The 22888-nt window shown below is 44.5% G+C and overlaps 1 protein-coding gene across 5 annotated transcripts in view; it reads left to right on the top strand.

The window, feature by feature from the left end:
- SERGEF (secretion regulating guanine nucleotide exchange factor) overlaps nt 1-22888 on the top strand; it is a 218252-nt gene that overhangs the window by 152559 nt on the left and 42805 nt on the right. The window contains exon 11 of one of the 5 annotated variants that reach the window (XM_054699397.1): nt 5375-5499. The exons of the other annotated variants lie outside the window; for them this stretch is intronic. Coding sequence (XP_054555372.1) covers nt 5375-5421 — 47 coding nt within the window. The 3' untranslated portion in view covers nt 5422-5499. Of the gene's footprint in view, nt 1-5374; nt 5500-22888 lie in introns of those variants that run through there. 5 annotated transcript variants of the gene reach the window in all.

The following is a 22888-nucleotide window of genomic DNA, read 5'->3' as shown; positions in this document are numbered from 1 at the left end:
GGCTTGGGGTGATAGAACCACTGACCTTAAACATAGAGGGAGCTTCAGAAATGGCCTAATCCCCATGGAAGAGGAAATGAAGGCCTGAGTGAGGAAATGAAGCCTTAGTCACACAGCAAGTCAGTGGCTAAACCCAGGATGGTAGCCCCCAAATCCTGACCACAAGCACCAGCCTGCCTCCTTGGAGATGGTAACTCTTGAGGTGTGCTTGAAAGGCCTTCCCCTCTTTTTCCTCTGGTCCTTTACATTGCTCAGGTGCTTTTGTTGATCTTCTGTGTGTGTGTGTGTGTGTGTGTGTGTGTGTGTGTAACTTTAAGTAATTTACTTGCCCTCCTTGCTCTAATTGCACAATTAAAAAAACAAAGATGATAACCTGATCCCACCACCTTGCTTAACAGAGACTTCCTGATGTTGTAAGAATTATGTGGTTAGAAAAGAAAGGTAATTTTGCATAAAAAGCAAAGTAGAACATTATAGTTTTAGTAAAAATGGTTTTACTATCATTTTTTCAAATGAGAAATGATGTGGGTTTTTTTTTTTCAGGACACTGAATACATGAAAAAAAAACTGGCTTGGCTTCAGATCTCAGCTCTGCCATCTTCTAGCTCTGTTACTTTGAATGAATTACAGCCTCCCTGAGCCTCAGTTTACCTATGGGGAAAACGAGGATGGGGATACTCAGAGTTATTAGCACAATTAAAGGGGACAGTATATGTAAAGGACCTAGCTTTAAGCCTGACACGTGATACTGGTAGTACATGAAGATTTCTGTAGCTCCACATCCTTGCCAAAACCTGGAATGTTCCAGCTATCGATTTTTACCAAAGTCAGAGGTTCTGGAAAATGAGAATTCAGAGACAGGGTATATAAGACTAGGTTCAACAAGAGAGGCAGACCCAGTAGGAGACATATGTTAAGAGATTTAATGCCACGAACTGACTTACGTGACTGTTGAGTCTCTCTGGGAAGCTTGTATCCATAAGGCAATTCTTCAGGAAGGGCAGGCTGAGTACAATCAATAAATGGAACTTCTTTTTCAGAGAAACCCCAGTTCTCTTCTTAAAGCCGCTCAACTGATTAGGTCAGGCCCACCCAAATGATCCAGAAGACTCCTTTACATGAAGCCAACTGACTGTAGGTGTTAATCACATCTACAAAATACTTTCATAGCAACATCTAGATTAGGATTTGCTTGAATAACTGGGCACTTACTGATACATAAAACTGACCTCCACATAGTCCAACTTGTTTTTGGTATTTTGCCCCCCCAACATGTGTTTATTGGGATGGTTTCCCATCGACCTTGATTCAGGGTACTTTAGTGCTGCTTCCATCTGAAGGCACAACCTTCTGTAAGCCTTGCTTTGCTTCTGTCAGCTGGCAGAGGACAGAAGAGCAGCAGCACACAAAACTACCATTTGCACGTGGCTCTAACGACCTGTGTATGTTGCAGGCATGAAGTAGGGATCGGGGCTCTACACTGGGCGCTTCGCCTCATGTTTCCTCTTCTCTTCCGCAGTGGGATGAAGGAAATCCTTTGCAAGAGGCATGTCCTCCTGGAGAGGTTGTCACTGACAGGAAGCTCAACCTGTATTTTAGGATTATTTTGGAGACTGGATGGAGGCTGAGTTGAAGGAGAGGAGCCTGGAACCAGAGACCAATAGAGAAAACCCAGACATTACTTCAGGGGAGAGGTGATGAGGGCCTGAATTAAATAGTGCAGTTGAAATAGAAAGTGATTTGAAAGACAGAGCTCGACTTGTCAGGATTAAGTCATCTAGTATGAACAGGGTTGAAAGGGAGGAAGAATGGGCAGGATCGAGGGTGGTACCCACTTTTCTGTTTGGTAGATTGCATAGATGTGTTCCCATTGACTGGGAAGGGAAATACATGGAGAGAGGAAAGAGTAGGCTTTATTTTATTTTTTAATTTTTTAATATAATGATGAATTTTATTTTTAATATAACTCAGTGTGAAATGCCTGATACTGATACTGTTACTTCCCCCTCCCTGGTTCTGTCATGCAGGGGAGCAAGACTATTGGGTTCTTTCCCTTACAATTATTGCAGATTTCTGTCTTCACAGCTTTATGGAGTACGTAGGTTAGGGGGATGCACTGACTGGTAGTTGGAGACAGGTTCTTATTCCAGCCTCTCTCTGACCTTAAACCTTAGACTTTCATCTTATGGTACTGCTTTTTTTTTTTTTTTTAATTGCTAACATCCACTTCCCAGGGAGTTAGAAGAACCACATAAAGAAATTGGTAGGAAAGAATATTTGTGTAAACTTTGGGAGTTATTCTCTTGCATCAGTACTTACTTCTCTGTTTTTCAGAATATCCTCTCTTCTGTTATCTTCCCGAGCCCTGACTCCTCTTGTCCTTTATTATGATTTATGACATTTTTATCACTTAAAAGTCTCTGATAATAATGCCTTGAGGCAGAAGGCCACTGAAATCCTTATATAAATAATTCCAGCTCCCTGAGCTGGAGGGGGAAGGGGTGGTGTAGCAGATTTAGCAGCTGCTGATGCTATAACCAAAGAGAAGTCTTGTCAGTCACAGGAGTGAATCATTCAGATGGCTGTTTTGCTGAGTCCTTCCCAGAGCCATAAGGTAAATTGGATAGCAGTGTTGCTTTCATCACTCCCTAAGCTTCAAATGAAGCTCATTTTCTCACATTGAAAAGTAGCAGGCATATGTATTGGAAAGAGCATGGGTTTTGGAGTCAGACTCACCTGGCTTCCATTTGTAGCATTGCCACTTACTTTCTGAGTCATCATGCCTCCCTGGGCCTCAGTTTTCTTATCTGTAAAATGGGAGTGATGGTACCTGCCTCACAGGGTTTGTTAATATCTGTGGTGATGAGATCTTGGGTGTAAAGGGCCCAGCATGGTACCAAGTGCTCATTAGACTCTCAATCGTTCTTACTTCCCATTCACACTTCCCTAAGTGTGGAAATGAGCACCATGGGGAGGTAGATTTGATGAGGGGTGAAACAATCTGGTTCTCAGAGTGCAAAGGCAGAGGACTCTGTAATAGACAACACAGTTCTAATTTTAGTTTGATCCAGCCTAAGATTTTAAATGTGATTGCTTCCTTCTGTGTCCTCCACCTCGTTCCTTTGTGAGCAGTAGAGGGTGGGCGTGGTGTAGGGTCAGGAAGACCACAGAGCAGGTTTTCTATGATCCAGCAGACCCGGTAAAGGAGGAGTCAGAGTTCTCAGTGGCTTTTGCAGGTTTTGTATTTAGATTACCAGGTACACGGCAGGCAGGGGCGCTGGGGGGCTGGCAGGCCTCCCAGCCCCCAGCAAGTCTTCACTCTGGGCTCTCCGACCTTCTCTCACATTCTCTCTGCTCTTCTCATGGCTGTGCTTCTCTCTCGGCTTCTGCCACTGGCGTCCCCGTGATGCCACCCAGTCTTAGCCCAGGTGAATCCCATCTACCTATGCCCACACCCTACTCCAGGTGTCCGCCATCAGGCATGCATTCAGGACCGCAAGGATCCATCATCTATCTTGATGGTGGGAGGGCAGAAAAGCCTCACATTTTTTCCTTACCCTACACGTGTGCAGGGGATTATCCAACTGCTCAAAGGTGCCTACTTCTGCCTTCACAGTCATACCTTTTCCTAAGCCCAGCACAGTCACCTGGGCTGTGCTGCTTCAGGGAAATCTGTGATATGAAATCTCAACTCCATGTCTTCAGCAAGGTTCTTTCATTGCCAAGTGGGTCCTCACCTCTACAACTTACAAAACCTTGGGGGAATGTTATCCATCACCCCTGCCCAAGTACACATTGTGGCTGACCTTATGACTTGTGGGAGTACAGCAGTAAATATTTTCCCAACAGGTTCTGCCTCTCCTCTCCATTCTCAAGAAGCACATGCACCTTTCAGAGACCCATACCCCCAGAGCTCTCTAGAAAGCCTCCTGACACTCATAGTGTGGAGGACGGGTGGAAACTAATGTGCCCAGGGGGCACATTAAATAAATGTTATTTTCTGTCTTCCTTGCCTGTCTTGTAAGCAGAAATTTGGTTGCATGCTTAAGAGTGCAGAGTTTCAAATCAGACACCAAGTTTTGAATCCTAACTGCAACTTGACACTTTACATTCAAGGACAAATTCTTGAACTCCTCTGACTGGAGATTTCCACATCTGTCACCTGGAGATAGTAGTACCCATCTGACAGGGCCGTGAAGAGGAGTCAAAGAATGCATGCAGAGCCTCTGCCCAGGGCCAGGCACAAGTTAGCAAGGAAGAGAGAGGAACATGGCTCAACTTCACAGCAGAGGAAATAGTGACTTAGGTGGTTAACTCATGTGGCTAGGAGAGGCATCATTCCTTTGTAGGTAAAAGGGACCTGAGGCTGAGAGGTCAAGGATCTTATCCAAGTTTGTACAACTAGACAACTAGTAAGCAGCAAGAAAAAGCTAAACCATAACCTGATCTCTTCATACCTCAGCCAGGTCTCCTGACTTGGAATTAATGTATCAAACCCATTTTTAACTGCCTTCCCTGATGGTGGAATCCAGGCTAACTGTCCTGCTGAATCCCACATTCCTAGAAAGGAGCTGCTAATGAAAAGTGTGCGTGCATTTATATACCAGTATAATACAGGAGGAAAATGCCCCAGGAAACACAATTCCCCAGGGTGCTCCAGGAATGTAGTATTTTGGCTAATGGATTTTTCTCAGCGCATTAGCATGTTGGTTCAGGTCTTGATGAGGGTCATTATGAGATGCATTGCAGCCGTTCACTTCATGATGCTAGAAAAGGCTGTCTAGTGAGCACGATTAAATCCTCCTCAAATGACAAAGGATCTTGGTAGGGTCTCCAGTCATCGTCAGAATGACTAGTCATGGTGAAGGATTCTAATGATGAGCCATATGTCTGTCTGGGTCTTTGCACCTGTTGTATCTTTTAATCATGGCAACAGTCTTGGTGTGTGTGGGGGGAATGAGGGGCAGGACAGGAGACATTTATTCCCATTTTGCATATGAGAAGAATAGCGCTCAGAATAAAAAGCCTCATTGGGGATCACATAGCTTGATAGTAGCAGAGTTAGAACTGAAATGACATTTGCTCAGACACTGTAGGAAAGCAGAAAAAACAAGTTTTTGGAGTCAGGCATCCTAGCTTTAAAAATCGGTTTTGACATTTACTAATGGTGTTGGCTTTAAGTAAATTACCCAGTCTTCAGGTCCCAACATTCCTCATCTGTTAAATGGAATAATAATAATAATATTTCCTTTGCTGGGGTTATTTTCAGATTATACTAAGTAAGGTGTATAAAGCAACTGTCATTGTGCCTGGGGAGGAGATCCTTGGCACATTGAAGCTGTTATTCTGTCTCCTAATCCAGTGCTCTTTCCAGTCCATCAGGATGTCTGCTGGAAGGTACAGAGATCAAGAAGGAACTGACCTACCCTGAGCTCATCAAACTCTAAAAGTGCCTCTTTGAAGTAAATTATTCTCATTAACTTTAGGAGAATGAGGGGATTTTGCTTGTTTTTTTTTTTTTTCCTTTCTAGTAATAGAGGCCTGAACAGAGTTAGATAAGTTTAAATAATTTTATATCAATACCAGAGACACTGCAAAGCAATAAAATAAGTATCATATATGGATGTTGGTGATAGTCAGTGCCCACAGTAGGAAATGCTTTTTGGGGCATGTAGTACGTCAGCCTTTTAAAAACATGCATGGAAATTGAATAGGAGAACAGGAGACATTTCATGTAGGATTAGAGGTGTGAAGATAGAACAGTAGAAGACATGCTTGACTTGCTAGAACAGAAATTATAACTGGTAGGAGAGCATCCATGATAAGTTTGGAAAAATAGATTCAGATATAGAGCTTACATATTCATGTAAACACATAGAATGCTCTCATCTCCTGCCCATGTACTTTGGCAACTTAAATTCCTTAGTTAGAATTGTTCAGAGGTATTGGTTGACTAGATCTTACTGCATTCAGCCTTGATCTGTAGGAAAACAATATGATGTAGAAGAGAGAGCAGTACACTGGGATTTAGGAGACTCAGATGCTCTTGGTTCAACTACCACTCAACAGTGTGAGCTGGACAAGACATGTCATCTCTTTTGCTCCTTACCTTCTCATTTGTAAAAGGTTTGGCCACTTTTGGAAAATCCTTTGAAACTATCAAGAACCTTGAAGATGTCCGTTCACTTTCATTTATTCGTATCCTGAGATTGTGTCCTAAGGAAGGAGCTTAAACTTTTTAGTTAAAGATGTTCAGCATAGTGTTTTCATGATTTAGTAAAATTAGAAGCCACCTAAATGTCCAACAATTGGGATTAGGTACATTATGACCCATTTGCTTGACTATTTTGCAACACTTACTAAAAGTAACAGCATTGGCCATGTGAAAATGAAAACAAAAAGCATATATTAAAAAAAAAATACTGGGAAGAACTTGTATTTCCCAAGCAACATTGTTAGTGTCATCCAAGACCCCTCATAATCTGGCCCCAGCCATTCACATCAGCTGTCCCTGTGCCCCTGAAATTTACCATAATATGGTGACTTCACTAGGGTGATCTTAGTATATTTTCCTATCAAACACTTTTCTCCCTTACACAGCTGTTCACATCTGTATGTCCTGTTCATTCCTCCTGAAAATGCCCTTCCCTCTTTCACCTAGCAAGTGAACACTTACACTGCTTCCAGTCCACCTTTGGATTTGCTGACTTCCTAGAGCCACTTGCTCTTTCATTTCTTCCCTGTCCATTTTGTAAGGGGACTGTAACACCTGTGTGTTGTCTTCTAGTCTCTGTGTCTGTTTCTGGCTCTGTCTTTGCATATAACTTGTCACCCCTTTTGGATCAGAACCATATTATCACCCAAATAGTTAGCAGGGCTGTGTTTAATGGGCACTCAATAACTTAATTGAATTGTTCTTCACTTTCTGCTTTTCCATGTTTTCTGCATGTATTATAATGATCATGCATCATACTTATAACAGAGGAAAAATAATAGTAATTCATTTTCCCATTTATTTTTAAGGAGGTGACTGACCTAACTCAGAGGTCCTCAATCCTGCTCATCATGAGGAAATCTTATTAAAATAGATTCCCACTTCTCAGAACAGGCATCCTAAATCCCAGTCTCTAGGGAAAGGACTTGGATTCAGTGTTTTCAACAAGCGACCTTGGTTATTGTGATGCTTGGCCATGAGTGGGACCCTGATCTAAGTACCTTTAAAGGCACTTTCAGCTTGAAGTCTTTCTAGTTCTCAGGGTGGTCTCCTATCCCTGACAGTGAGAGGCCAGCATGAGGGCCCTGGGAGTAACAGGCCAGGCAGTGGAGATTAACTGGAGCAGCTTCAGCTTAAGCAACTATGCTATGTCAGCAGAGACAGTGGAGCAGAGGATTTACACATAGTGTTTTTAATATGCACAGTCCCTTCAGAGCAGTTTCATTATCGCCACTTTACAGATGAAGAAACTGAGGCAAGGAAAAGTTAAGTGTCTTGCCCAAGGTTAAATAACAAGAAAGAGGCAGAGCTCATATTTGAATTCAGCTCCATCAGACTTCCAGACGCAGGAACTGGGACCTCCCTCCTAGCCCTTCTCTGCCCCTGACCCCCAGATCTCCCAACAGGGCCAGGTGAGCCCGGCTGATGCAGACATGCCGGGTTGGGGGTGGGTGCTGGAGCCCTCAGCCCTCTTTGCAGACGTGTGGGTTTAGCACACTTGGTGGGCAGCCATGTGCCACGTAAGCAGAGGCTCCAGCTCACCAAATGTGCACTGACGCCCACCCACCTGCTTACAGGGTGCAGTGGAGCAGTGGAATTCAATTTGCAGCAGTGACCTAAGAGGGGCTATTTTTAGTAAGAAAGTAGGTCAGGGCTGCAGCAGTGCTGCCTGAGAAATGAGCAGCCTCCCCTCTCACCGGGAGACTTGCTCACTTCTTCTCACGAAGCCAGTGTGGAGGTGAGGAAGGCAGACCTGACATCTTCACATGACTGCAGTTGTAATTCTCACTGTGGAGCCACTGAAGGGGTAAACAAGCACACATCTAAGGCAAGACACAGAGGTTCTTGTCTGGGTTTGCCTAAGGTCTTGGCCCCAATCTTGCTCAAGATTAGAATCCCTTCAGAAGACATCTCAAACATGAAAGGAGGCTCGTGTCCTGTGCACCTGCTACATGCCAGCCGCTATTCTGTTATCTCACTCAACCACTGCATAAACTCCTGCAAACCCAGTACTATTGTCCCCATTTGGCAGATCTGGAAACTGAGCCACAGAGAAATTAAAGGGCTTATTCAAGATCACATAGCTTCTGAGTAGTGGGGCCAGATTTTGAATCCTAAGCTAGAGGTGATTTTTTAATTACCAATCTACCACTGCCCTATTTTGTTCTATACTTTAGAAAAAAGTACACTGATAGCTATCTCCAGCTGGACTTATCTGAGTCAGACAGCCTACTCCTTCCAGGACAGGAAAGGGTACCTAGGACACAGACTGCTTCCCCAGAGAGGACAAAGTACTTTTCTACATACCGCGGTACAATTATTGAAGCCAGGAGTTGCCAAAAACAAACCAACCACCTGATTTCCCTGGCCTGGAGTATTTCAAAATCCTCTGCCCCACTTGCTCTGCCACATATTAGCTGCAAATCTGTGGCAAATTGAAGGACACTCATTGGCAATGGATAGGCTGACACGCACTTGTTAACAGAATACAGTAATTGACATATCGTGATTCATTATGCATAGCACAGAGGACACAAGCAGAAGCCCACTTTGTGGCCAAGTGCCGCTGGCACCACCAGCCTTGAGAATTGTTCCTGGCTCTCCAACTGCAGAGCACCATACTTTCTGGGGCCAGAAGCAGCCTGAGGCTTCTACCTTATCCTGTGCCTGTCTACCAGGCAAGGAGTGATGAACATTTATTCCCCTGCCTCCAGGATATATGACCTTGGAGGGAGGTTATTTATTCATCTATTCATTCAACCAAAAATTTTGAAAATGTCCCTTATACATAGAGAACAGCCCAGATAGTTCTCTCCTCACCAAAGTTATAGTCCCTCCCTGGGTCTTACTTTTCTTATTAACTATGTAGGAAAGAATTGGATTGCTCAATCTCTCCTAAGATTTCAGAATCTCTGATTCTGGATCATAAACCTTTGTTATCGAGTCATAGTGTCAAAGAGAAAAAAAGAAATGTAGAATTTCAGAGTCTGGATGGGGACTATGGCCACAAGCCATGACAGAGCCAGGAGTAGGAGGCCAGCTGAGTCCAAGCCTTCCTTCCAGTTCTTTTTTTTTGTTTGTTTGAAGATTTATATTTTTATGCATACAAGAACTGGGGTACAGGCCAGAGGTGCAGGGGGGTGAGAGGATTCACCAGAGACAGAGTGGGGAGCAGAACAGGTAGATCTACTGAAATACACTGCCGAGGGGAGCAGCGGGTGAGACAGGAGAGGTCTGCTTTGCCATGTGGGTTAGCTCCCTGGCTGGGAATCAAACTCATGCTGCAGTGGCTGCGGATAGCTTCATAGTGCTGAGACTTAACCCCCTTTGCCATCAGGGAGGTCCCTGTCCAGTTCTTCTAAGTCTCCTCCTTACCCAGCACTGCTGATGAGCTTCTCCTGGAACCCTTTCTACATTTAATAGTGAGCACTCCTGAATCTCCCCCTCTTACCTATTTAACCACTCCTTACCAGCCTCAGAGCCTGTGGCCTGAGAGTGGAGCAGGAAGGAGTAGTTCTGGTAGAGAAGCCTCAAGAGGTAATTCATTATGCCAAGACTGCTCAAAAAATGGGCACAGAGAGGGTGAAGTGGAACATGTGGAGTTTGCTCTCAGAGTTCTGCAACAAGGAGACACAGGCAAACCACGGTGAAACTGAAAATGAAGGGAGCACACTGGAGGTTGTTGCCAAGAAGTTGTGCAGGGCCTCAGAAGAACTGCACAAGGCTTGCATCCCCTCAAGATGGGGCTTTTTGGAGCGAAGCCAGCAGTGGGAGGCTCTTCACTTTTCACTGACCAGAAGGTATGCACCTGGATGGAAGAAGATGCTGTGGGTGTAGTAAGACTGTAGCCAACTACTGAAGAGCATTTGTCTGATGTGTCTCCCTTTTCTGCATCATAGTCTGAGAACCAGCACCTGAGAGCACTGTTCTTGTTTAAGCAGTCAAGTTTTCTGCCCTATAGTGATCTCTTAGAATGGAGTGGATGTGGTCAGAGGTAGGAGGAGAATCATGTTCTTGCTTATGAAAATCTATGTCCATTCTATGTATCCACATATAACTTTGGTCTCCGAAATTGATCTGTGTTATTTTCCACACTGTACTTCTGTAGAAAGTAATTCTGCAGTAGGCACATAACATCCTTAAAGAACTATGTGATCGATGCACGTAAGATGTGTCAAATATGCACTTACAAATGTATATCTCATGCTAACATTTAATCGTTCTGAATGTTTGGGTAAAGAGCCTTAAGAAATTTGAGTCTGCAAAGTGAGGGGGGTGGCTCAGTGGTGGTTTTATTCACCTCCTGTGAACCAGTTCTGTTGAATCACTTGGCATGATTGTTCAATGTAAAGATTTCTGGGCCCGTTTGCAATTCTGAAGAATTTGGAATTGGATGCTTGGAAATTTTTAGTTCTAATAATCATCCAGGTTATTCCAGCCAGATTTTGAATAATTGTCTTCCAAGAACCCCTCTGGTTCTGATGTTTTACTCCTCTGCCTTCTCTTTCTTGCCCAGTTACCTTGTTTTCTCTTACACTTTTTCCTCGGAGCGCTCCCCTGTCTACATTTGTGATCCTTCCAGGAGTAGGTACCGCGTATTGCCTCCCTGTGTCCCCAGCATCCAGCGCAGTGCCTGGTACACGAGAAGTGCTCAGCCCGTGGAGGGCAGGGAGGAGGTAACAAATGAACTTTTGTGTTTTTACTACCACTTACGAAAATCCAAGTGTAGGGTAAATGAAGTTATCAGGCTTTTTTTTTTTTTTTTGTGGGACCCTCGCCGGCGGCCGGGGAATGAACTGGTGCTGCAGAGGCTGCGGGCAGTCTCGCAGCCCAGAGCTCAACCTCTGCACCACCAGGGGAGGTCCTATAAGGTTTTTTTATGCCCTCTCACCACTAGCATCTGTGACCGGCACTTGCAGTCTTGCACGCGCACCTGTAATTATGGACAACTGGGCAAGAGGATATAAAAGCAGCCTCACTGCAATAGAGAGTAGAAATTCGGCCAGAGAAATTCTGAGATCGAAAGCTGATCTGACCCCTCATTTAGCATAAAGGCCCGTAAAAGTCTACCTAATTACCTTTTTTTTTTTTGGTTTTAAGATTTACTTATTCATACAAGAGCTGGGGTACAGGCCAGATGTGCGGGATGGTGAGAGGATTCACCAGAGACAGAGCAGGGAACAGAACAGGCAGACTGACTGGAATACACTGCTGAGGGGAGCTGCAGGTGAGACAGGAGAGGTCTGCTGTGCCATGTGGGTTGCTCCCTGGCGGGCTGGGGATCAAACTCGTGCTTCAGTGGCTGTGGATTGCTTCATAGTGTGGTGCTTAACCCCTTGTGGTCCCAAAATTACCTTTTCATCTGCGAGAACCGACAGTGAACCTGACCTGCCTGAGATAGTTGCAAAACACCAAGTCAGTGCTATAATTTTTCCTACAGGTTCAGTCATTATAAAACTCTTCTGATGTGATAAATGTGAAAGCACAGATTTTGAAACCTAACAAACCTAGATTTGAATCTCATTTCCACATCTTACTATGTAGTGATTTATCCCACATCATTTAATCTCTTTAAACTACCTTTTCCTTGATTATAAAATAAGGGTAACAGTATTTGTTACTCAAAATTGTTGTGAGGATTAACTTACTACATGAGCATATGCATGTATAAGTGCTAGACATATAGTGGAAACTCAAAATTTTAGCTGCTTTCTTTCTTCACATGGTCATAGCTGACTTATAGGGAAAAAAGGGAAGGAGACTCCAGAAATTAGATCTTCCCCAAGCCTGTTACAGAGGTGATACATGGTCCTTTGTCATCGCCTGGCTTCCCAGCACTCTGGGGCTATGACTGAGGCCCAGCCATCTTGGCAGTCCCTACTTGCTCAGTCCTGGGCTCAATAATATTTAGACTTAGCCTCTCTTGACCCCATATGCAGTGTGTTCTCTCTAGTTCTCTGCTACAGGAAGGTAGAAAAAGAAGCAGAAAAAGAAATTCAAGGAACTGTTATAGGTTTGGGTTTCCAGTGTGGGCCCTTGTCTGCACTTGCAGTAAGAAACACAAATTCACTTGAAGTGATTCATTCTCCTGGCCAGATATCTTTGGGTTGGCTTTGTGAGCACATCAGTTCTCTCTATATGTTCTGTGTTGGGACTGCCACAGCATGCTGCTTTTCATAAAAGTCTTTCAAACCAAGTCCAGCTGTTTTAGTTACAAAAGGGCAGCCAGATTAGCTTTCTTCTGGGAAAAATGATAAATGGTTACCTGGGCCCACAGTGCCTCAAGTACTGCAATAATAGCCACCCTTTCCTGAGTGCCCAAGGTGCTTGAAGCCTCATGGCATCTATGAGGAGGTATTATTGGCCCTGTTTTATAGGGCAGCAGGTTGCTCTTAAGACTATATGTAGACTTTAAAGTTAGACCGGGATTCAAATTCTGGCCCCTACCATGTATCAGCAACCCCCTCTGAGCCTCTGTATCTTTATCAGCAAAATAGGATTAGTAATATAGAACCTTTAGTGCTGCAAGGATTATGTGAATGCCACATGCATAGAATTTCACATAGTGCTTAATGCATGGTAAGTGAATCCTGTAAATTAATTCATGATGGTGATGGTGATGATTACAACACCATGATCCTGTCCTCTGTGTAAAGTAGGCCACTAGATTGGACCATGGAGAGATGAGGAATGATAGCAAAAAATCAACAGTTCCAAGTAGCTTGAGACAAAGTCAAGAGAACTCAAAATGTTAGTGCTGTGATTGATTGGGATAAACTCCAAGGAGAGCTGCCTTCTCTTTATTCCTTCAAGAGGTTTTTATTGACCACCCGCTCTCTGTCAGGATGTGCGTGGAAGCTGGAGATGCAGTGATGATAAAACAGACATGATCCCTCAAGGAGCCTGCAATCTTGTGGAGAAATCTGACAGTTAAAATAATTATACCAATAGTTATACCAATAATTATACCATATAAAATTACAAAATAGGATAAATGTTAGGAAAGAAAGGGGCAAGTTACCATGAGAGCATCTAATAGAGGTCCTGACCTACTTTTGGTGACCAGGGATAGCTTCTCTGAGGAAGTGATAGCTGAGGTCTGAAGAAGCATCATTGGGAATTCATTGGGTGAAGACATTGGGCGATTTGGGGAGAACTTCCAACACATATAGACAATAAGGAATCTAAGGTAAGAGGCAGCTTTGTGCTTTCAGAGAACTGAGAAGGTCCATGTGATGAGTGCAGAGAGTGGGGAAGAGTGTGAAGTAAGAATAGAAGTTAGAAAGGGAGATCAGGGCTCCTTGTTAAGGAGTCTTTTTTTTTTTTTTTTTTTTTAAAAGATTTATTTATTTATTTATTTATACAAGCACTGGGTACAGTCAGAAGTGCGGGAGGGTGAGAGAATTCACCAGAGCCAGAGTGGAGAGCAGAACAGGCAGACTGATGAAATACACTGCTGAGGGGAGCAGCGGGCGGCAGGAGAGGTCTGCGCGCCATATGGGACCCTCCTCCAGTGGCTGGGGAGCAGCCAGGGATTGAACCAGCGCTGCAGAGGCTGCGGGCAGCTTCGCAACCCAGCACTCAACCGCTGCGCCACCGAGGAGGCCCAGGAGTCTTTTTTTTTTTTTTTTTCCTGTTTATGCTAAGAGCCTAGGCACCATTGATGAGTTTGAAGCAAAGGTTCAAATACATGTGTGATGCATGTGTGGAGCATGAGATGACCAACTTGGTATTTACCACGGATCTTTCTGACAGTGGTTTTGAGAATAGGTTGGAGAGTGCAGAGTGGTTGTGGGGAAACCAGTTAAGAAGAAACTATTGTATTAATTCTACTAAGAAGACATGCTGGATAAAGCTAGCTTAGTAATAGACTTGAGGAGGAAGAGATGGTTTGAGAGATTTAGGAGGTAAGACTGACAAGACATGATGATGGGTTGGATATCACTATGAGGAAAGAGAAAGTATGAAGGGCAAACATCCAGTTTCTGGGTGCACACGTGGATGATGACCCTGCAAGATATTTAAATACTGCAAGATATTTAAAAAATCTAAAGGTGGGAGAAGATAAGACCGGGTTTAGGTACAAAGATTTTGATCTGAGTTTGAATACATGACACTGAGGTGCCTTTCAGCCCCGCAAGGGTACAGTTGCCATGCCCAGAGTCACCAACTACAAGATACAATGGTCTTGGGATACCCTTAGATGCAGGTCCAGCCTCTCTGAGGGGCAGGCTTGGGTCCTGTTTGTCGAGGACTCATTGTTTGCTTCCCTTGCCTCACCTAGTGGTTCTGTTTCTGCACCAGAATTTCCTGAAAAGGGATGCTACGAGAGAGTTTATAGCCTAAGGAGGGATATGAGCAATCTGGGGAGAGAGTCTGCTTCTTCACATTCAGATATTGCCAATTCAGATATTGATGCATATTATTTGAGGTGTTTTTTTCCCCTCAGTGGTGAGATATCTGTGCTTGATGCGTGTTCTTTCATTTGCTCTTTTATTCCTTTATTAATTAATATGTTTTCTTTATGTATATCTACAATGGGGACAGGCACAGTGCCAAGTCAGTCAGGACCCCTGGTTCTTTGGGTCGTGACACCCCCAGAACCCATCTGGCATTGCTGTTCTTATGATCATAAAGAAACCCAACAGGATGCTTCCCCTATCTCTGAACACCAACTCTCCAGTATGCAGAACTTATGACTTTTATCATGGGGGCATATCTTTGAGTCCAGAATCTTGGTTTGTTAGGGACTCTGCCCGTAGCTACAATTCCCAGGTCCTGCCTCTGGGCCTTCTTGCTCTTGTAGTCTCCCTAGACAGTAACTACGCCAGTGCCAGTTCTTCATTTTGAAAGGGATTCAGTCTGAGCCCCACCTTCCACACCTTCCCCTGTGCCATGATTTCTGGTTTATTGTCTGAGAGCGTCTCTCTGCATCCAGGTGAAGGTGGGAGTACTGACAAAGCAGCTTTGTTTCTGCCTGTGGAATGGTCCGGGAAGTTGCATTGGCAGGCAGAGAAAGGGGTGGGCAGAGGAGTGACTCATCCAGCCCTGGAACCACGTGATAGGATCTGGGAATACCCATGTGGAGTGGCTATGTGTTCTAAGAACATTTGCCTTGTGAAAATCTAAACTCAAGAGCCACATGAATTTAGGACAGTGATTACCATTATAAATGGGTCTTTGGTCTCCTTTTAAAAATCCTCTAGAATATTGGACATGGAATGCAGGGAGGGAGGGGAAAATTCTGCCAATTTAGGCACTCAAGGAATGCTGACATTCTTGAGTCAGTGGAACAAAGACCCACTTACGAGTGGAGCAGACGGTGAGCCCTTGTTAGGGAAGGTGTTTCTGCAAGGCTGCATGCCCATGTGTTAGGTGGCACAGAGATGACCCCCTTCCAGAGTGGGATGATGGACTGAGAATCACGTTTCTGAGATTTTCTGATTCTTGGCTTGCCTTTCATATTGGGAAGTCCGCCTTAGGCAAGTCTGCCAAAGACTGAAGTGTCCTCGAAGTCAGAAGGACCTCGGCTAAATCCCAGGTCCTCCTCTGACTGTGACTTGGGTGAGTTGCTCTCTGAACCTCCTTCGTCTGGTCTACAAGACCAAGTTCACAATACCTTGCAGACTTTTCTGTGTATCAGGGTCAAATGAGTTGAGCTTAGCTGCCTGCATCACAGGGTGTGAGAAGGGGAGAAGCCTCTGGTGCCTCCTGTCAGGTGTCAGCTGTGTAGTGTGTGCGCATGGCCTGCGCCCGCATGCTCTGCTGAGAGAGAACATTCATTGCTCCCCAGAGCACAAACACAGGGCATGTGTCAGCTCGCTGGCAGCCTGTGGTGGGCTAGGACACCCTGTCCTGTTTCTGCCTGATGAGACACCCACTCAGCAAACGGCCCACCCGGCTTAAGTTTCCCCAAAGAACTCAGTCCTCATTACAGAGAAATCCTTTCAGGTGCCGAGGGTGGTGTGTTACTTGCAATCTGACTCCTGCAAGAATTCTGGCTATGTCCCTTTCTCATGCCAACTCCTTCCTAAAGCTGGTTTTATGAGAAGTTATTTTCCTAATGTATTGCATACAACCCTGATGCGTGTTTCAGGTGGTGTCTTAGGAGGTTCACACTGATTTTTATTTTCCAGGGGAGCATAAATAAGATCCAGGACTAACCTTTGGCTGGAGCTTGCACAGTCACTATAAACTCGAGGCCGTTTGCTGCCTGCAAAATCCTTGGCACCCCAGGCATAGCTCTGGCTTCAAAATGTCACCATCTAGCTCACTTGAATCATGCCAGCCTAAAGATGCTTTTCTCTGTTCAGGGTGCCTATCACAGTCATCACCGTTCCCATCTGCACACACAATGCAAATTCATGTTCACTGGTTGGTTTCTCGTCCAGCATCCCTGCGGCTCTGTAGGGTGGGGTTCTTGGCCCCCTTTATCAGATTGAGAGCAGTGCTCTTGCAAGTTGCTATAGTCTGAGGTCTTGCTGCCAATTATTGGCAGAGCTGTCTTTCAAATCTTGTGTTCCAAGGGACAGCCTGACATAGTGAAAACCCCATCCAGCATTTGCATCTCACTTATGACATGCCCGAGCTGTGTGACCTTGCACAAGATGGTTATTAATATTACAGGTGGTTTATTAATATTAATATCAGTAAAATGTAGAACGCACCCAGCACCGTGTTGGTGCTCTCCACCACGCCTTACTCCCTTCTCACAGAGACCTGTAAGGTGGGTCTCATTATTATCCTTTTTACATGTAAGATTTCTGAAATTGAGACAGCTAAAGTAACCTCTCTGAGTCTCAGTTACTCTAAGAATTGAGAATATTAGTATCTCCCTGGGAGGGTGGTTATGAGGACTGAATGAGGCAATGTGTATAAACCACATGGCACCAGAGCCTGCAGTGATAGAATCACTCCATCGATGCTTCTTTCTTTTCGCTAGTTCCCTCTGACTCCTAGTCCAGTGGTCTTTCTACTGCCTCCCATATAACACATTTAGAAGCTGAGGTCATGCTGAAGTCTTCTCCATAGCTTTCTCCATCACACTCCCCACTACCCCCCAGAGGCCACTTCAAGTCTCCGGTCGGAGCTCCCTGTCAGATACCGCCTCTTTAGTCTTATGCCAGTTTAGGAAACACCATCCTTCCCTGGCATCCTGCATCACACCCCTGACATTTGCCCCAGGGCTGTGTTCTGGAACGCTAAAGCCTACCCTGGCCTCTCCATCCACAGGCCTCGCCCCTTTCCTGACTTTCTTGAGGGCAGATACAGGCAGCTTTTCCTGTTTTGGTATCTCGCTTGGCTCTTTCATGATGTTATATTGGGCTTCATGAGGGGCCACATGTGGAAATGACTGGAAGCCAGGCCTTGTGACTTCTAGCATCGTGTTCTGCAGCTTGTTAATAACTAATGTTTAAAAGGACTATCCAGCAGATCATGGAGAAAAATAGGAGCACCACTTTGGGGACCCTTAGAAATGTATTCATTTGGCTTTCAATAAATAGTTATTTATTTAGCACCTGCTCTCAGCCAGACCCTGAGACACTGGACTTGGCAATGAAGGAGACGGACAGGTCTCTCCTTTATGGAGTGCATACTCTAGTGTGAAAGGTAGAAAAGAAAAACAGAAACAAGTAAATGGAAGTAATACTTTTATTATTTTTTTAATCTACTTATTTTTGAATACCTGAAAACCAGCTAAGAACACTAGAAAAATCCATTAATTATCATTTCTTGGAGTGTGGAAGGCCCATAAATTAGTCGACAAGAAAAATAGTTATAAACATTGACTGACTGGGTTACTGGATTAACTTTAAGTCAGGGTCAATATGAATGCAAGACAAGCTTAGATTTTATGTGCCACAAAAGATATAACTAAGGCTGGGGGATGGACAGTAACTGGGAGAAGTTTTACGTACTTTGGACACCATGGTCAGGGAAGGACTCTTTCAGGAAATGACATTTGGAGTTGAGATCGCAAATGAAATGCTGTGCAACAGCATCCCAAGCTGACAAAGCAATGAGAGCAAAGACCCAAGGGGTAGAAAGGGCTTGGTCATGCAAGGAGTGGAGAGCTGGTTTGCTGAGACACAGTGTGCCAGAAGGAGAAGTCAGAGAACCAAATCCTGTGGGGCCCTGGGTGCTAGAGAGGAGTTTGGATGTTTTTCTTGATTCAGTGGGAAGCTACTGAAAGACTTGAATCAGGGAGTAATGTGATTTTTTTTTTAAAGATATATATATTTATTTGTATAAGAGCTGGGGTACAGGCCAGAGATGTGGGGGGTGAGGGGAGCAGTGAAAGGATTCACCAGAGACAGAGAGGGGAGCAGAACAGGCAGACTGACGAAATACACTGCTGAGGGGAGCAGCGGGCGAGTCAGGAGAGATCTGCTGCATCGTGTATGTCACTTGCCTGGCCGGGGATCGAGCTTATGCTGCAGTGGCTGCAGATAGCTTCATAGTGCTGCATCTTTGCATTGTAAAAAGGTGAACAGGGAAGCAGAGATTCCAGTTAGAGGACTGCTAGCTCTGATGGGCTGTTACAACAGTGGCCTAGACTGGGTCATGGCAGTGGAGACAAGTAGATAAATTCATGATTATGCTGAAGATAAGACAGCAGGGTTTTTTGGTTTTGGTTTTTTTTTTTTTTTTTTTTTTTTTTACGATTTATTTATTTATTTATATAGTCAGAAGCGTGGGAGGGTGAGAGAATTCACCAGAGCCAGAGTGGGGAACTGAACAGGCAGATGGGCCGAAATACACTGCTGAGGGGAGCAGCGGGCGCGGCAGGAGAGGTCTGCGCACCATGTGGGGCCCTCACCCGGTGGCTGGGGATCGAACCGGTGCTGCAGAGGCTGCGGGAAGCTTCGCAGCCCAGCGCTCAATGGCTGTGCCACCAGGGGAGGCCCAAGACAGCAGGGTTTGATGAAAGATTAGATGAAATAATCCATTCTGCTCAATTTACTCAGTACCCAATTAGTGGAGATCAAAGTGATATGTAGTTTCAATTCCAAAAGTGGAAGCAGGGGGAGAAAGAGGAGGAGGAATGGGTAGACAATGAAAGGTGCAGACTGACTGCTGGGATGTACCTCTGCAAGTTTGAGAGACGATAGCTAGAGGCTAGTTCTTGCATCTCTAAAAGAGAGCTTGGAGAAGTGAAGGGGAGAGGTTTTCAAAGAATGCATTCATTAAGTAGTGCCCTATCTGTAGCTCATGTTCTGCTGATGTTAAGGTAAGGCTCTGCTCCTTAGGACCTCCAGTTGCTTGGAGGAGGTAAAAATGTAAAGAGATGATGCTTGTAAGTCAGTATAATGGCAAAGGGATGAACAAGGAGATGAGGGTGCACAAAAGAGAGAACTAACTTTTTATAGAAAGTAAGGGAAGTCTTTGTAGATCTGGGCATCAGAAGGAGATAAGGAGAAAGAGTACCAAAAAAGGAGACTAACATTTGCAGAGACCGAGAATCCTATAAGAGAGGGGTGGAATCAAGAAGTGGAAAACCCCCCTATGGTGGGGAGAAATGGGTGGGCATATAGGTTGCTGACTGTACTGTGAAGGGCCTCATGTGGCATGTGGAGAGTGTTGGACTTCATCCTTTAGTCATCTGGGAACCAGCAGAGGTCTCAATGCCAGGGTCTAATTCATGGACCACAAATAACTGCCCAGTAGGCTGCCAGTCAATCGAATGGCCATTTCCTACTGCATCTGGATGCCGCCTTCGAAACATTTTCAACTCAGCATTCTGGGCAGTCACTTCCAGATCAGAATTGGCAGAAGATGAGAACTATTTGCCATTCCTGAAAGAAGATGAGTCTGTGGATGAGTTTAAAGAGAAAAGTGTTCTAGCATCAAAAACTCCCTTTGACAGCCTCATCAGCCACAAGTGTAAATTGCCAGTGTTATGTAAGACACGGTGGATGACAGTGAAAGGAAATCTAGTATCCCTCTATTAAAGGAGTGGCCAGTGAGCTGAAGGGAGAAATAACAGACTAGTCTGAAGAAACATAGAGTGCAGCCATGGTTGTATGAGCTCAAGGGGCCGGTGCCAGGACAGAAGGTACCAGGCTTTCAAGGAATTGTGGCCCACTTCCCTTGACCTATAGGGGAGTGCCATGCTCAAAGAATCCGAAGGCCTCCTTGTCCAACTGCCATTGGTCCTTTTCCCCCAGGAAACTATGAGGAGGTCATGTAGTTCCTTTGAAGAAGGCGAACATCCTAGGTAGAGGAACCAGGCAGTAACCATTAGTCTAAGAACTCAATGAGGGTTGCGATCATCTTGGCCAGTTCCAAACCCTGGTACCCAGCATAGGACTTGGCACTCGGTATATGCTCCACGATGTTTGTTGAATAAATTAATAAGGAAAAGAAATTAACCAGCTAACCAACCCATTCCCCATCCAACTTGGGTTGTAATCCCAGTGCTTGAATTTCAGTTCTTTTAGCTACCTACATAATGAGCTAGTTGGTCTATAAGGTCCTCAACTCTGCTGTCCTAGGGCTCTAGGATGATAAATAGAATGGTTAAGAGCAAGCCAAGACATCACTCATATTTCCAATATGCCTCAGATTTAATCAGAACAAAAAATCAAAATCAAGCTCTACTTTACAACATTTCAGATATGCCTTCTAAAAACAGAACCTGCGTCTGTCTCTGAGTTGTGAAGAAAATGTATTAGGTTACATTAAATAGCAAGATTGTCCTTTTCGTAGGGAAAAAAATGAATTAAATCTTGTCTTCCTGACTGGGGATTTTAATTGGGATTTGAGTCAATTTGATCTAAATTTGAGCATCCATCCAGAGAACATTTATTGACATCTGCTATGAGCAGGGCTTTGCGCTAGGCGTGTGGGAGACAGGAAGATGAACAAGACACAAGATGAACAAGATCCTTCCAGGCAGGAACTGACGGTCTAGTACAGGAGATAAAACATACACATGCTTAACTGTGACCCCCGGTGGACAGAGAATAAGCTGGATGGGCGAGATCAAGGGCTAGGAAAGGCCAGCGGCACAAACCCTCTCAAGCATATCATGCTGGCTGGCATTCTGCCTGTTGCCATGTACTGTGTGGGGCTCAGAATCCGCTGAGCCACCCTGGTCCCAAGGACGAGCTTTGTGGCTGCCCAGAGCTGCCAGTCAGCCTGCCGCCACCAAGCCCGCACCTCAGCCTGAGTTGTTGTTGACAGGGAAACCATCTTGGGCATCCAGCTGTGGGCCTTCAAGAGCAGCGATGCATCCCACCACCAAATTATGTGCCCCATTTTTATGGCACCTACCTTTGAGCTGACTTCGAGAAAAAGCTGTTCTCTGTGTCAGGAGTATTTTTTTTCTTTTGTAAGTCTGGGGACTATTTACCCAGGTGACCTTTTCTGCCTTGGCTGCCACTAAAATAAAGTATCTAACTAAGACGGGAACATCCACTTTCTGACATTTACCCAGCAATTACTTGTCACCCCCTTCTCTGTACAGGACCCTGAGCTAAGTGATAGGAAAGTCACACAGGCCCCCTCCTTAAGGAACAGAGTAAAGGGTACGTGAGCCAGGTCTGGGAGCACTGTAATACAGCTATGAGCATGGGACACTGGACGCACTAGCATTTAGAGGAGAAAGCATTTGCTTTTAGGCTTGGGGCATGAAAGGAAAACCTAAAAGAGCTCCTTGTGATTTGAACCTTGAAATCTTGCAGAGATCATACACATTAAATGAGGTATAATAGGTTTTCTAACATAAAATAATGACAGAAACATTAAGGAAGCAAACCACTCCAGCGTGTTTAGGGAATGGGGAATGCCTCAGTTTGACTCTAACAAAGAATACAGGAGCATTATGCTAAAAAAAAAAAAAAAAAAAGAGTTGGGACCTGTTTTAGGTTGAGCTGTTATAACAGGATACCATAGTCTGGGTCCCTTCTACACAGCAAATAGTTATTTCCTATGAATCTGGAAGCTGATAATTCAAGATCAAGGTGCCAGTGAGGTTAGGTTCTTGGTGAGAGCCTTCCTTCTGGTAGATAGTTGGCTATCTTTTTGCTGGGTCCTTACCTGCTGAAGTGGGGGAAAGGGAAAGGCTCTTTCCTGTCACTTCTGACAACAGGGCACTAATTCTATCCTGAGGGCTCTGCCCTAATGACCTCATCACCTCCCAAAAGCCTCATCACCAATTACCACCATATTGGGGTTTGAGTTTCAGCATATAAATTAGGAGGGTGGCAGACAAACATTCAGTCCATAATAGGGCCAGATCACAAAGGACCTCCATGGGTGTTCCAGTGTAAGATAATATATATATAAAATATGTATATATAAAAAAGTCTATATGTATATATAATGTCTATATGTATATATATTATTTATATAATGTCTTACACTGGAACACACATTTTTTTTTGAAGATTTATTTATTTATGCATACAAGAACTGGGGTGTGGGCCAGAGGTACAGGTGTTGCAGTGGCTGCCAATAGCTTGATAGCGCTGTGTCTTTAACCCCTATGTCACCAGGGAGGCCCAGACATTATATTTTTAACTCTATAGGCAATAAGATGTCACCAATAGTATTTAAGCAAGAACTGCATAAAATCTTAGGGTTGGAAAGGACTTTGGCGGTGACCTTGTCCAGCCTTGTCTCATACATACAGACTGAATCCTAGAGGGGAAATGACTAACCCAAGGTCAG

This window comes from Talpa occidentalis, unplaced genomic scaffold (genome assembly GCF_014898055.3).
Source record: "Talpa occidentalis isolate TD23 unplaced genomic scaffold, MPIMG_talOcc4v2.1 talOcc4.3, whole genome shotgun sequence".
Taxonomy (NCBI): domain Eukaryota; kingdom Metazoa; phylum Chordata; class Mammalia; order Eulipotyphla; family Talpidae; genus Talpa; species Talpa occidentalis.
Note: the sequence above shows the minus strand (reverse complement) of the source record. Positions and strands in the feature narration are given on the sequence as shown.